This window comes from Leguminivora glycinivorella, chromosome 6 (assembly GCF_023078275.1).
Source record: "Leguminivora glycinivorella isolate SPB_JAAS2020 chromosome 6, LegGlyc_1.1, whole genome shotgun sequence".
NCBI lineage: Eukaryota > Metazoa > Arthropoda > Insecta > Lepidoptera > Tortricidae > Leguminivora > Leguminivora glycinivorella.
The window spans coordinates 3,856,228-3,870,530 of record NC_062976.1 but is presented as its reverse complement, the minus strand read 5'-3'; the positions used below and the strand labels follow the sequence as shown (position 1 = coordinate 3,870,530).

Genomic DNA, 14,303 nt, shown 5'->3' with positions numbered 1-14,303 from the left:
ATTTTAGTTACATTGCGGGCTGTTGAGGTTACATACAATTTTGCTCAGCCATCAAATACCGCCATGTAATAAAACTCGTATGCGAGTTCTCGTACCGTCTAAATGGGCCCTTACTCTTATTGGTATCTTAAAGTAAGTAATGCACAGACCACGCAGTCCACACACCAAGTTGGTCTGTTACCTAATGCCAATAATAAATAATAATGTATGCATAGATGAAAACGGGCCCTACCTACATTCGCCCTCTTTCGTCTAAAATTCATATTATAAGTCGATTTAAATTGAAGCACGCGCAGGAAGCGGGCGAAGGCAATCCGTGCGGCGGAAGCGAGCGATTCAGTGGCGCCATCTGTCCGGCTCAAGTGCCAAATAGCCTGCTTGACGTAATTGTGATGGACTGTATTATCGTGATTCATGTCTGTTTACAAGGTTATAGAGTAGAGATGGGCCGAATACGGACTTTGCCGAATACGAATATTCGGCCGAACGTCCGGTTCAGCTGTTACTGAACCAAACATTCGGCCGAATATTCGGTTGCGCCATCATATTTAAAATCCGGGCTTAGAGTTTAAAACTTTTCAATAATTGGTAATGGGTACATTTATCTTGCTAAGGCTCTTAATATTCCTATAATTTAGTGCAAAATAAAATTTTGGTTTTTGTTTCTTAAGCTACGTTATTTTTAATTTTTCACAAAATTATTGTATTTATATTTTAACGCATTTTTACACCCTTTGACTACCAAAGGGACCTTAGAATGCTGAAATATGATGTCATTATCCGATTAATTACGAAACAACTTATATTTTTACTTGCAATTCAAAGGGCGCTGGTTCAAACCCCATTTCGCACTAATGAATTTTTCGGACCTTGTCAACGAAATACTATTTGACATTTGCAACGTTTATGGTAGAGGAAAACATCGGGAGGAAATCGGACTACTCACTAGAACTAGTCTAGTTTACTGGTGGAAGATCTGATGTCAATCGATTTCGTAAAAAACTAGTGTCTACGCCAATTTCTTGAATTAGTTCCTAGAAACTAATCCCAGTGGCCAAGAGCCGCGGCGAAAAATCGGGATAACGCAAAGACCTTGATACGACATGTCTTTAATAGACATGATGAAATAAAGATATTTTTTTTAGTAATATATTTTTACGTTTGAAATCGATCTCAGTACCGTTACCATGGGCTGCCCAAGTGAGAGCCGTATTACTTTACTCAGAAAGTAAGTGAGTTTACGTTTGTTTACAATATATTGTGCCTAACTTCACGCCAAAGAAGCTGCTTCTATCCCTTTCTAAGTTTATCAATAAACGGAGAAAGAACTATAGGCGAATGCTACGCCTCTGGTGTTTACGCGATGGAACTAAAATCATAAGTAAGTGTAATTTACCTATCGAAATCTGTCAATATAGGGTTTACTGCAAATTTCGAAACATACGCACTGAGGGATTCTTCCTTTTTCACTTTACACTGATAAGAGTAAAAGAGACGCATGTCCACATTTCGATAACTTCGGTATTCGGTAGTAGGCCTCAAACCATAGGCCAATTAAGTCATTCTAACGTGACATTTCTGTCAAGTTATACCAAAATCACACGGAATTTTCACGATTATATTTGCAGTTTTAAATAAAATTATGACTAACATATTGCATTAATTTATAATATTACGTGAAATTCAAGATCAGCTAAAATTGAATAAAAAGATAAACCAGTGAACAAATCAAATAAGGTAATGAGTAATGAGTTATTTTTGGCCATCATTTTGTACTATTTACAATTGAGATGATTATATTGCTCAAAGCAGTTTTTGGTTTCAGAAAGATGACGGAAGCTATGATTGAAATCAATATTTCCGAACAAGGGTTATGGTTTCAGTCAACATGGAAGACGGTTCAATTGATATTAATACTGTGGAACTCTGGCAGTTACGCTACTCAAAACCTTAGGGCAGCAGAGGGGAGCAGTACCAATTTATAGGTGTTTTTGTTCCGCGATGCACTTAATGGTATTATTGGCCATGATCATCACAGGTATATGTATAGAAGTGCTCCAATAAAGGAAAAATCCTCAACTCCAAAAAATAATCCTGTTACTAAAATAAAGTATTTCATTAATTGACTTTGTTTATTTGTGATGTTCTTGAGTAGTAAAGAAATAGAAATATTTTTTACAGAAAAAGGGTACATAGCATCTTATATAGAATTAGCTTTTTGCCCGCGGTTTCGCTCGCGTACTAAAAGAATTCTTATTCAAACATATACAAATAATAAAATTTTCTTTTGGATCCGTAGGTTTCTATGCAGACGTTTGTCTGCGTTTTTTTCCATTACTCATATTACTATTGTTTTTAAAAAAGAAATGCTTGCAGTGGTTGTACATGTACAAATATGTTACACAGCGACCACAGCGTAGGTAGTAGGTACGAGTAGGTATGTATTCTAAGATATACACTGAGGAAACTACATATTGTACAACAGAACTCACATAGCTCCGTATCTCGGCACTATTGTCCGTGGGTAAAAAGTACTTTCTCGCATTATCGCTTACAATTACTGATTGCCGACCGATTACCCCTATCCCTAACCCTACCCCTATCCCTATCCCTATTAGGGTTTGCTCCCGGGAAATACCGGTACCGAAAGTACCGGGAATTCCCGGGATTTTCACAAAGAACCGGGAAATGAACTTGAAGGCTGTTTTAAACCCTATAATTTATGAATTTATTATGCACACTATTGGCGCTTTGTAAATAATTTGTAATTGTTCAAAAATACTTCTTTTCATTCATAAAACATTGTATTGTGTAGTTACTATATAGTCATAAGTTTAGCATTTCAATATGTGCAATATTACTTTTATGATTAAGAAAGTAATTGTTATTCCTGTAATTGTTTCTTCTGCTGTATGTTGTATTAAATATTGTATGTTTGCGCTGATGGCCAAGTTGCCAATGCTCCCAATAAATTAAAAAAAAAATAGCTTTGTCAATTTTGACACAAGGACTTAGCTGAAATGTCAATCGTTGACGCTCAACCATGGACTTTAAATCTATGCGCTAAACGCCGATCGAAATTCAGTCTAGCTCTGTCATGTCAATACGGAAAAGTGATAGAGATAGCTAAGCTACGATATCGATGTTATCATAATCGTTTGTGCATTTGGCTACGCGCCCTGCCAAAAAATTAGATACAATTTTTACTTGTTTCAAAATGCTTTTCTACTCACTTTTGTATCAAATTATAATCTTCATATACACCCCATAATGGCCTAATCGCCTTCAAAAGTTCTATACCTTACCTTAGACTTTGTCGTTACCTATGTCGATGTCGTTGTAATTGATGTTTGATATGTACGTAAACGCTGAATTTTAGGTTTTTAGTTTTCGTTTCACGTCAATTTATTAAATACTTAGCCTGTTACTCAAGAATATTACAAAATAAACAAAGTCACAGAATGAGATACTTTATTTCAGTAATAGGATAATTTTTTTGAAGTTTTTTCCTTTGGTTCATTTCTAATATATACCCGAGTTATGGTGACTATAGGTACAAGTATTGTGCATTGAGGAACTAACATGCCCATGAATTGGTACTGCCTGCTGCTGTAGGTAATCAGTTGATTCTTAACTGCCTCATTCATTATCAATTTGAACAATCTTCTACGTTGGGTTTGCTGAATACCATACGGCTGGCATGGAAATATTGTTTTCAATAATATCTTCTTTTTCTGAAAGCAACCAATATAATCATCTCAACTGTAGCTAAACAGTACAAAATGATGAATAAATATACCTAACTCATTACCTTTGTAAAAGTATCAAGCACCGGTTTCATCACTGGTTTATCTTTATATCGAACTACTGACTAACTGCTACATTTAAGCTGTTCTTTAATTTCACGTAATATTATAAATTAATACATATTAGTCATAATTGCATTTAAAATTGCAAATATAATCGTGAAAATGTTGTGGGATTGTTATATAATTTGACAGTAATGACACATAGAACCAGAATTGGTGGTTTACTTTTCTTAGTGAAAACTCAATACTTTACGTAAAGTATTGAGTTTTCACTAGAGACTGTCAAATAGTTCTGGTTCTATTGACTTCATACAATCAGAAAGAGAGCGCCTTAGCTGTAAAGTTAGGAACGTATTAAAAACTAGGAGTAAACACGTTAATAACTTATGGTACCGATGAAGATTTTAGTACGTGAGCGTTTCGCTTGGAGCGCTGTTCAGTTTTTCCATACATTTTCCGTAACTCTCACTGAAAACGTAACGTATTTTTTCACTTAAAAAAGTCATGGTAAGGCTACAGATTAAACAAATTACAAGCGATGCTTGCAAAACAAATACTGTGATTAACTTTTAATTAAATCATTAAATAATTTAAATTCAGCTTTATTATAACGAACTAAGGTTGAAATTGGTATCTATATTGAACACAATTCATTTAGATTTTGATCGAGTTTTTGATTAGGAAATTATTATCAATATGTAATCCGTTTGCCACCACGTGTAAATGATTTATTTTTCTGATTACATAAGTTTAGTAGAAAATACTTGTAACTTCGCACAAAACGATTCGCGAATCTCTTATGGGATGAGCTCGGTCAAAAAAATCGATGAAATTTATTAATGTAGTCTTTAACACTGACTACTTAATCTACATTATGTCTCTCGTTATTAAAATCAGCATCATTCATGCGAATGCCACTCAGCATTAGATACATATTTATTTTGCTCATGTTTTCAATACATTTTTACTCTGAAAGTGGACAAGTCTATTGATTTGTTTTGACGGTACATCGGTTTAAAATCTGATTTAAGTTTATTCGAATAGGCCTACAAATGTGCTTTTTCGAATTGATCGCAACATCGCGTGGCACATCTACAAATAAATCAGACATGACATGATCAGCTGTGAAGGGTCCAGAGAGGCGCGACACAAATCAAGACACTGGACATTCAATTGAATATACGCGGCTTTCGATTAGAAAAGGGCCCTTGTACTTTAAATCCACCACGTTCAAAAAGAACGATCTTCTTCTTAGGGCCCCCTTCTCACTAGGCGTCTACTGAGCGTCGGCATCGGACTAACTGTACGGAAAATGACTTTGCCTTTGCTCGCGAGACGCCTAGTAAGAGGGGGCCCTTAGTCGTATACCCTTATCCATATTAGTCGTGGTCATTGGGGTATATACTGCCTTTTTAATGGTTTCCCGCCTTGTTTCTCTATTTGATAGCGTTCCGAACGCGCAGATTTCAGGGTGACGACCCGGTGAGATGCTTCACTTGGCCTGTCCATCGCATTGAGGGCCGCAGTTTGGGTCTTAAACCACCCACTTCCCTGAACAACAAGCCTCTCTATGGTGGAGTCCATAAGGACGTTATGATATGATCTGAAATATTAACAGAAATCAGTTCTTATTGCTGATGTAGCATAAGGACCCTTGATGTGTGGAATGCCACATATTGTTGCGACGTCTGCCTGAATCTGCGATTACAATCACGAGACTTATTTCACTGAATTGCTAAATTAGAAAGCGCGATAAGAGATCCTTTTATTCTTAAATCGGAAAGATTTTGAACAAATCAGTTATTATATTTCTGAAATCAACAGTCGTGAATATTTATCACATTAAATTGCTTTAAATATGTTGTTGCCTTTGAATCATATGGGTCAGAATCAAATTTTCTTGTTACTCAAACACACGTGTGTGTGTACACGGTGAGACATAAGAAATACATAGTTCAACCACAAAACTTCTAGGGACAGTCAGCAATACTATTCTCTTAGCACCTTCGCAAAATATATCTTCAATGCAAGTAAGTACTTATATTTGTCAGTTCAATGCCAGATGTGATATGACTCACAGCTCAGAGTTGCGTGACACACAAATGAGGAAAGTAATCTCTGATTAAAATTGTCACTTTGACTGATCGGTGATCAATAGATTGCATGTTGAGAGCAATTGGGACGAATTCTTCTGAGGGCCGTTCGACAAGTTGTCCCTGTCACACTTAAGTACGAATGTATAAGTGTGCCAGAAAGGTCCGAACTTGGTTCGCGGTAGACCCCCTGATGTCCTCTGCCACGCGTGTTGTTAAATGTATTTTAAAATTAAATTGTATTGGATTGGATGATTGATCTTTGAAACCTCACCGCTGGGAATCAAGGATGGTTGCGTCACTTGCGTTTAAACAAACGTTAGTTACCACCAAGATGATTTTTTTTCCATCTCTTAGTAGTACCATTGAAAAAATACTTCCCAGTAGTTATTAGGTAGAACAGGAAGGTTCTTATAATTATATTTTTACCCTTGCTATTTTTGCCTTCACTATTTTGTATAAATGTTTGCTTTGTGTACTACCAATTTACTGAATCTTCCCTATTGTCCACAGGAATCCTAGCGAGCGAGGCACTTCGGAACAGCCTCGGACAAAACACCTGGTCTCCAGTTCCTCGGCCGGAGCCGAGAGCGTCTCCTCCTCACCATGACGTTTATCCTGTGAGAGGTAAGAAGTAAGGATTAAGGAATGGTAAACCTAACAATAAGTTTTACCAACGAGCGGATAAGACAGGTCGATATGTATCGATTCCGATCCATCATCAATCCAAAATCTCCATCACGGACTGTCTGCTGCCTCTGAAATAATCTACTATTGTCATAAATTCATCCCCTTTCAAATAAGTATCAATACTCATAAAAATATTGTTAATGGTCTTCCACATTGAAAAATTAGGTTTGTGCCATTGATTTCTTATTTGACGACCGGTGGATTTCTGCTGTTCGCTATTCGAGTACTAACACACCTAGAGCCAATGTCTTTCTACGTAGCCAAATGCATCAACGCTTACGATCATATCTTTATCGTAGCTAGCTATATATCGCTCTTCTGTATTGGCGGGACATAGATTGCTTTTCGATCAGCGTTTAGCGCCAACGAATGCCATTTCGACTAGGCCGACAGGGTACGTACAGTCTGCTACAGAGAAAAGTAGACCCCCTTGCATACAAATTTGTATGGCAGGGGGTCTTCTTTTATCTGCAGCTGACTGTACATGGCGTACGTATTATCCGAATGGCACAAACGCTCACGAAACGAAACGCTCGTAGATACCTATCTTAATCGCTCTTGGGTATTGGCGTGACAGAGCCAGACTAGCTTCCGCGGCGTTTCGTTTTCATTTCGCGTCGCAGAAATGCCATTCGGCTACGGCACCTGATAGGTAGGTAACCAATTTAATTGCAACGTGACCACTCCCCAACGTCACAACATTCAATATCCACAATCCCACGGCTTCAGATTTCGGCATGACACTATCTCCTATCACCTTATCACTTATCAGTGGCCCGTCAGAGCTTATCGCTAGCGAAATTACGGTTGTTTTATGGCTTTGATTTACGGGCGGCATCGCCAAAAGAGAGATAACTTATCGCCAGTTTAAATAGTCGTGTTATGATGGTTGTAATTTTTGTATCGAACACGAATTTTGGATAGCGCGCGATAAGGTACGGTCTGCAGCACCTGGGGTTTCAATAAATATGGATTGATTTTGTAACTCCATGTGGCAATCACCACAGTGACATTGATACTTGAAACTAAATAAAATAAAAACATAAAACACAATTTCTTAAAAACAACATATTTAGGGGGAGTCCGGGAGACTTGAACCTCTTTTTACTCTTAAGCCCCTAGAATTTTATCTGTCAATGTCAGCAACTCGATGTTTTGCGTATAGATGGCATGCCTAAATAGCTATCTTTAGATCATAGTAAAGTGCTGATAAAATACAAATTGTGCGTTCTGCAATTTTTTTTTCTAAAACAGAAATATGGCTCAAGTCTCCCCAACCTATGGGAGACATGACCAGGGGATGAGGGAGACTTGACCATGTATATGTTATTTGGGAAAAGCAGTGAAATATGCAATAACATTTAATACATTTTAATAGAAAACCAACTTAGTTCCTCTAACAACGTATTTATACCCATTAAAATACTTGTTAAACTTTTAAAATTGACAACATGAACATTTTCTAGAGATCAGAAACTTTACATTGGTACTTGTTTGTTTTACAAGGGGGGAAAGTTGTTGTTTAACTGCACGTGCCAATATTGATACCCGAGCAAGCGAACATTCCAATATTGAACCGCAAGCGTAGCGAGTGGTTCAAAATATGGCATCATGAGCGTTGCAAGGGCTTCAAGGCACGTAGGTTAAACAAATTTGCCCCAGAATGAAACACAAAAATTTTCAACGCACTAACACCAATAAAATACTAGCTAAAAAAATGAAACGAAATCAAATCTATCACAATTTATTAAATATATAAAATATTTACGCTGAAAAATTACCATTAAAAAGCTTAAATCTACCAGCCAGCCTATGACATCAAGTTAAAATGTGTATGAAATTATCTTGCACTCTTGTGGATAAAATGCAATTTTGCTATCCGGTTTCGAAAAATCAAGAGAGCCTTTACCAGCTGGCGTGTTGAAAAATATTAAAGGCACATGCAAAATCAATTTTCATTTTACACAAAATCATAGTCTTAAATATAATTAATATTTGTGACAAACAAATTTGTCTAAATCTGTTTCAGTTAATCCAACGCTAAGTTCGTGAACATATCCATTGCAGGAACCACATAGTCTCATAACCATGACTGCTTCAGTTTCACATAAAGACCAACGATTATCTAGGCTAGGATTTCCCTCATCCGTTGTACCAGCATAGGAAATAACCTTTTCATCTTCGAAATCACTGTCACTTATCTGAACAATTTTCCTTTTCCCAGTTTGGGCTTTGCTCGTTTTCTTCTGACGTTTATTTTTGTCTTACGGGTTGACCTCATCTTAAGCTTGTATTTAAACGTCAGTATCATCTATAAAAAAATATAAAAACAACAAAAAACAAAGCAAACCCTTACCCAAGCACTGTGCGGGAGAATTGAACCACTGGTCAAGTCTCCCTACCACCTTGCGGTTCAACTCTCCCGCACCCTCCTTTACTTTATTTAGGTCATGTTTTCTTAAAACTCTTACAATATACATCCCAAACGTTCATTGTTAATAAAAGCACAATAACCAACAAACACAACAATGGTAAAGAATACCACTCACCAGTTTAATAGTCCAAATAATTTATAAATTTAATGTTATTATTTTTTTCACTCGCCGACCACAAAAACACGTTCATTGCAGTGAGATCTAAATCAGACCAATGGTGGACAAAATGGCATCGCCTAATGTTGCGCCATTGGTTAGTCTATCATGCGACCTACCAACGGCGGCGGTGGCGCGAAATTTGAATTGAAATTTTGATTGTGGTTCAAGTCTCCCACCTGGTCATATCTCCCGGACTCCCCCTACATAATATCCAACAAATTAACGAAGAAAGTTTGACGACCGGTCTGGCGCAGTCGGTAATGACCCTGCCTGCTACGCCGCGGTCCCGGGTTCGAATCCCGGTAAGGGCATTTATTAGTGTGATGAGCACAGATATTTGTTCCTGAGTCATGGATGTTTTCTATGTATATACGTATTTATATATTATATATATCGTTGTCTGAGTACCCACAACACAAGCCTTCTTGAGCTTACCGTGGGCCTCAGTCAATCTGTGTAAGAATGTCCTATAATATTTATTTATTTATTTAAAGTATATGAAAAAAGAGTGGAAGGGTCAGTTGGAAGTGAAAGACCTAGGCGAACTTTTCTTGATCAAATCGGGGAAATATTGCAAAAAGGCCAGGTCAGAAGTACTCGAAACCGACGAGCGTGTATGAGAAACGTTATGAATGTGTGTGAAGCGAAAGTGGTTTGTCAGGATCGCAGTAAATGGAAATCCGTGATCTCTGCCTACCCCTCTGGGAAACAGGCGTGATTGTATGTATGTTGTATGTATGTATGTATCCAACAAATGCTTAAAATTAGTGAGGGTTTACATTTGCCTGAACTAGAATACCGTGTTTCAGGCGAGAGCTGCACTGACATGTCTGTGCCTATTTCTGATTTTACAAGTAACTAGCGACCCGCCCCGGCTTCGCACGGGTACTATACCTACATGTAAACCTTCCTCTAGAATCACTCTATCTATTTAAAAAAAACGCATCAAAATCCGTTGCGTAGTTTTAAAGATTTAAGCATACATAGGGACATAGGGACAGAGAAAGCGACTTTGTTTTATACTATGTAGTGATAGTGATATTGTCATTCAGCGCCAATATTTCCTTGTCAAAAAGGCAAAGAATGACTAAGGGTCACTTTCGGTTGACAATTGTCACTTTTGTGAAATAGCTGAATGGAAAGTACTGAAGATTCCGCACAGAGAAATTTGCATTGTGAATTTAACAAGTTCGACTTGTTGCGGTTTATCCGTTTGAATCAGCCAAACGTATGTTTAAAACAATATGTGTCAGGTTGTTTTTATAAAATCAACTTGTTGATTCAAATATATTGCCGATTCAAATGACAAGTAGCTTGTTGTTTGAACCAAAGAACACGTAGGCGCTATTTTAACCAAAAAACTTGTTGAACGAACATGAAAACTGGTTGTATTTTCTCTCAGTGCGTTTTTGGTTTCCAAGTGTCGTTCATTCAATTCAATTCGTGTAAAGTGGGTTCAAAAGGTGAACTAGGTAGGTTGTTTCAAGTCCACGTGGGGCTATAAAATTGCCAGAAAAAATACCCGTTTGGCATGTACATGTACATGTATTCTTACAAGATACATCATTAACACTCTCTTCATAACACTGTAATCAATTTTTTAGGACCTACAACTATTTCGACAACTACTTACGTATACAATTAACGCTCTTCATTCGGTATTAAATGCAGTTATAAACCAAAAATACCTAACATACTTCGATGCAATATTTATAAAATCTATTCCATAACTAAAGTTTCTCACAAAAAAATATTTTCTTTTTTCTGACCATACTCAGGTACGCAACGCCCTCCTCTTGTAAATCCGAGTTGGACATGTGTACCCGTGTAAGCAAACACTAATACAAGATAACGCTTGTGTGTTCGTGTGTTTGCGGCCTCGTGACTTCGAGGAATCCGTTAAAAATAAATCGTATCGGATTTGAAACTTATTGATTTATTGGGATTGAAATCTGACATGTCTCACAGATAGACGACTTTGTAACAGTTCTTCATAGCTGTTAAGTGAGTATAAAATACGAGTCAAAATAATAACCTAAATATTTTGAGTTTTTTTTTATACTATTCAAAAAAGCTCATTGTAAATGAAAAATATGAGATAACTATCTTTTTCCCGCGGCTTCGCTCGCGTTAAATTCTAAAATTGCGGAATCCTCCACATAAACTTCCACCCCCCAATTTTAGGTGAGTGGGGGTTTATAAAAAAACAAAAAGAAGCCTATGGCACTTTCCATCCCTTCAACTATCTCCACTTAAAAAATTAAGTCAATTCATCGCTCCATTTTACCGTGAAAGACAGACAAACAAACAGATACACACGCTTTCCCATTTACAATATTAGTATGGATACGTTTAAATTTTAAACACAACCTAATTAATAATGCCATAAATTAAATATAACAAGATCATACCATCCCATACATTAAAATGCGACCGCCTACGAACGCGCTTACACTCCACCACACATAGATGGCGCCACAGAAAATGCCTTGTTGCCACCGATTATTTGTAGTTTGGCATTAAGAGTCAATTCCGAGCCGTAAATCTATGTCAAAAGTGACACTTAACGCCATCTACAAGTATAATCGAAAGCTACAAGACATTTTTTTTGTGGCGCCATCTATGTGTGGTGGAGTGTAAGCGCGGTCTTAGGCGGTCGCATTTTAATGTATGGGATGGTATGATCTTGTTATATTTAATTTATGATAATGCTAATTATTTTTGTTGATGGACCTAACACAGGTAAATTATTACAAATATTATGTTTTAATTAGTTTGGCCCACGTGTCATTGCAACGTGAAAAGTTGATGTGGCAGGAAACTATATGTATTGTACAACTTCATTGCTAATTACAATAAAATTGATGCAGAAGGTACAGCGGGACAAATCTCGACTGGGGGGGGCAAATGTAACTGATCCATTTTTTCGATTATTACACTATGATGTTGAGTTCTACATGTATCCACTGAACACGCCTGCCATACATTACCGCTGGATACTCTATTTAATAATGCAAACGTTGTAAAACATGGAAAAAATGGATCAGTTACATTTCCCCCCAGTCGAGATTTGCCCCGCTGTACCTTAGTTTGTTAGACGTCTGAGAAGATCGTAACCCTAGTGAGTATTATATTCTTTGACAAGGACTCTCATATGTGTTATATTTCAGATTTGTATACTTCGGTTCGGTACTTACTTTAAAAAATTAATATGTACAGCCGATGTATCTTATACACGGTGTTTCCGGTATCACTCAAAACCTCAGACACCCCAACTGATTTTTATTTTTTTAAACTCATCTAGAGTATTCATCTTTTAATCTGATCGTTACTTTTTTTTTAATTGAATTTTTAATTTTCTGTACAGCTCTACTTGACTTTTAGCTCTACACTCAATAAAATAATTGCTAACTACCATCATAAACCATAAGACTATTTATTTGTGTACGTTACTGCAACGACATAAGGTTTACCAATAGACAGCTAAGATGTCACTGTAAAACACTTTAAAGCTTTGTCACAGTAAACTTCAAATTGGACAGGTAATCGCAGTAAGCAAATAAACTCAATATTCAAAATGACAAGGTTGTAATTAGGTAAGAGTTCAATTTGTTATGACTTATGATAAACATTAAGATTAAACTGACAAACAACGTCAAACTAGTAGCGGAAAAAATAATCGTCCAAGTAACCGGCCAGTATTAATACCCCTAAATACTGAAAAAAGGTAAACAACCTCTAACAATGCGATATACACGATGTTGTATTACGAGTACAATAGAATGGGCACGTAAAAAATAACTAATAATACTAATTTAAATAAAAATATTACCCCCATCAAGATATAGCTCAATCGATTCTACTCTCGATTCTGAACAAACTGTTTTCAGGTTTTTAGTGTTAAGTGAAACACGGTGTAGTTGTGCAGATCGGATTGATTTCAGTAAATGATATAAATGTAATTGTCATCTAATTAAAGCAACGGATTATTTAGTAATTTTGTACAATACTAGTTACGCAACGAAACTATGTATTGTACAACTTAATTGCTAATTACAATAAAATTTATGCAGAAGGTACAGCGGGGCAAATCTCGACTGGGGGGGGCAAATGTAACTGATCATTTTTTTCGATTATTACACTATGATGTTGAGTTCTACATGTATCCACTGAACACGACTACCATACATTCATAATTCATAATTCTTTATTCGCATTTAAAAAGTGTCAACATGATAGGTCTTACATAAATTGTGTGTACCAACTTTTTAGCTGTGTTTTGGCAGCATGCAAATTATACAATAACTAAAACTACATTAAAAATTAACTTAATTACTTATTATTAAACTAAGGTATACAATATGTACAATATTTACAGCATATCTTACTCTTGTTGATACTTCCCCATTACTATCCACAAATTATTTAATCGAGTAGAACAGTTTTGCCATTAGCCATTTGAATAGTGCATTTTTAAATTTATTGCATGGATACTCTATTTAATAATGCAAACGTTGTAAAACATGGAAAAAATGGATCAGTTACATTTCCCCCCAGTCGAGATTTGCCCCGCTGTACCTTAGTTTGTTAGACGTCTGAGAAGATCGTAACCCTAGTGAGTATTATATTCTTTGACAAGGACTCTCATATGTGTTATATTTCAGATTTGTATACTTCGGTTCGGTACTTACTTTAAAAAATTAATATGTACAGCCGATGTATCTTATAGTTGTGCAGATCGGATTGATTTCAGTAAATGATATAAATGTAATTGTCATCTAATTAAAGCAACGGATTATTTAGTAATTTTGTACAATACTAGTTACGCAACGCCAACGCCTTATCAATATTATCAATTCCAAATTCTTATTTCTCTATTCCTATAAAATGTGTTCATCGTCATCAAATACGTAAACCTTATTGCAGACGGAAAATCCAATAATCTAAATATATGAAAGAAGAAGCTGACTGACTGACTGACATATCAACGGACAGCAGAAACCGCTGGTCATAGAGATTCCAAATTTGGAACATAGGTTCCTTATAAGGTGTAAAGGAGGACTAAGAAAGAATTTTACAAAATTCACATCCTAAGCGGGTGAAATGGGGGTCCAAAG

The 14,303-nt window shown here is 36.4% G+C and overlaps 1 protein-coding gene across 1 annotated transcript in view; it reads left to right on the top strand.

Moving 5' to 3' along the window:
• The window catches only part of LOC125226944 (zinc finger protein Gfi-1b), a 130,143-nt gene that overhangs the window by 60,724 nt on the left and 55,116 nt on the right, over positions 1-14,303 (top strand). The window contains exon 4 of the mRNA XM_048131126.1: positions 6,416-6,529. Coding sequence (XP_047987083.1) covers positions 6,416-6,529 — 114 coding nt within the window. The remainder of the gene's footprint in view (positions 1-6,415; positions 6,530-14,303) is intronic.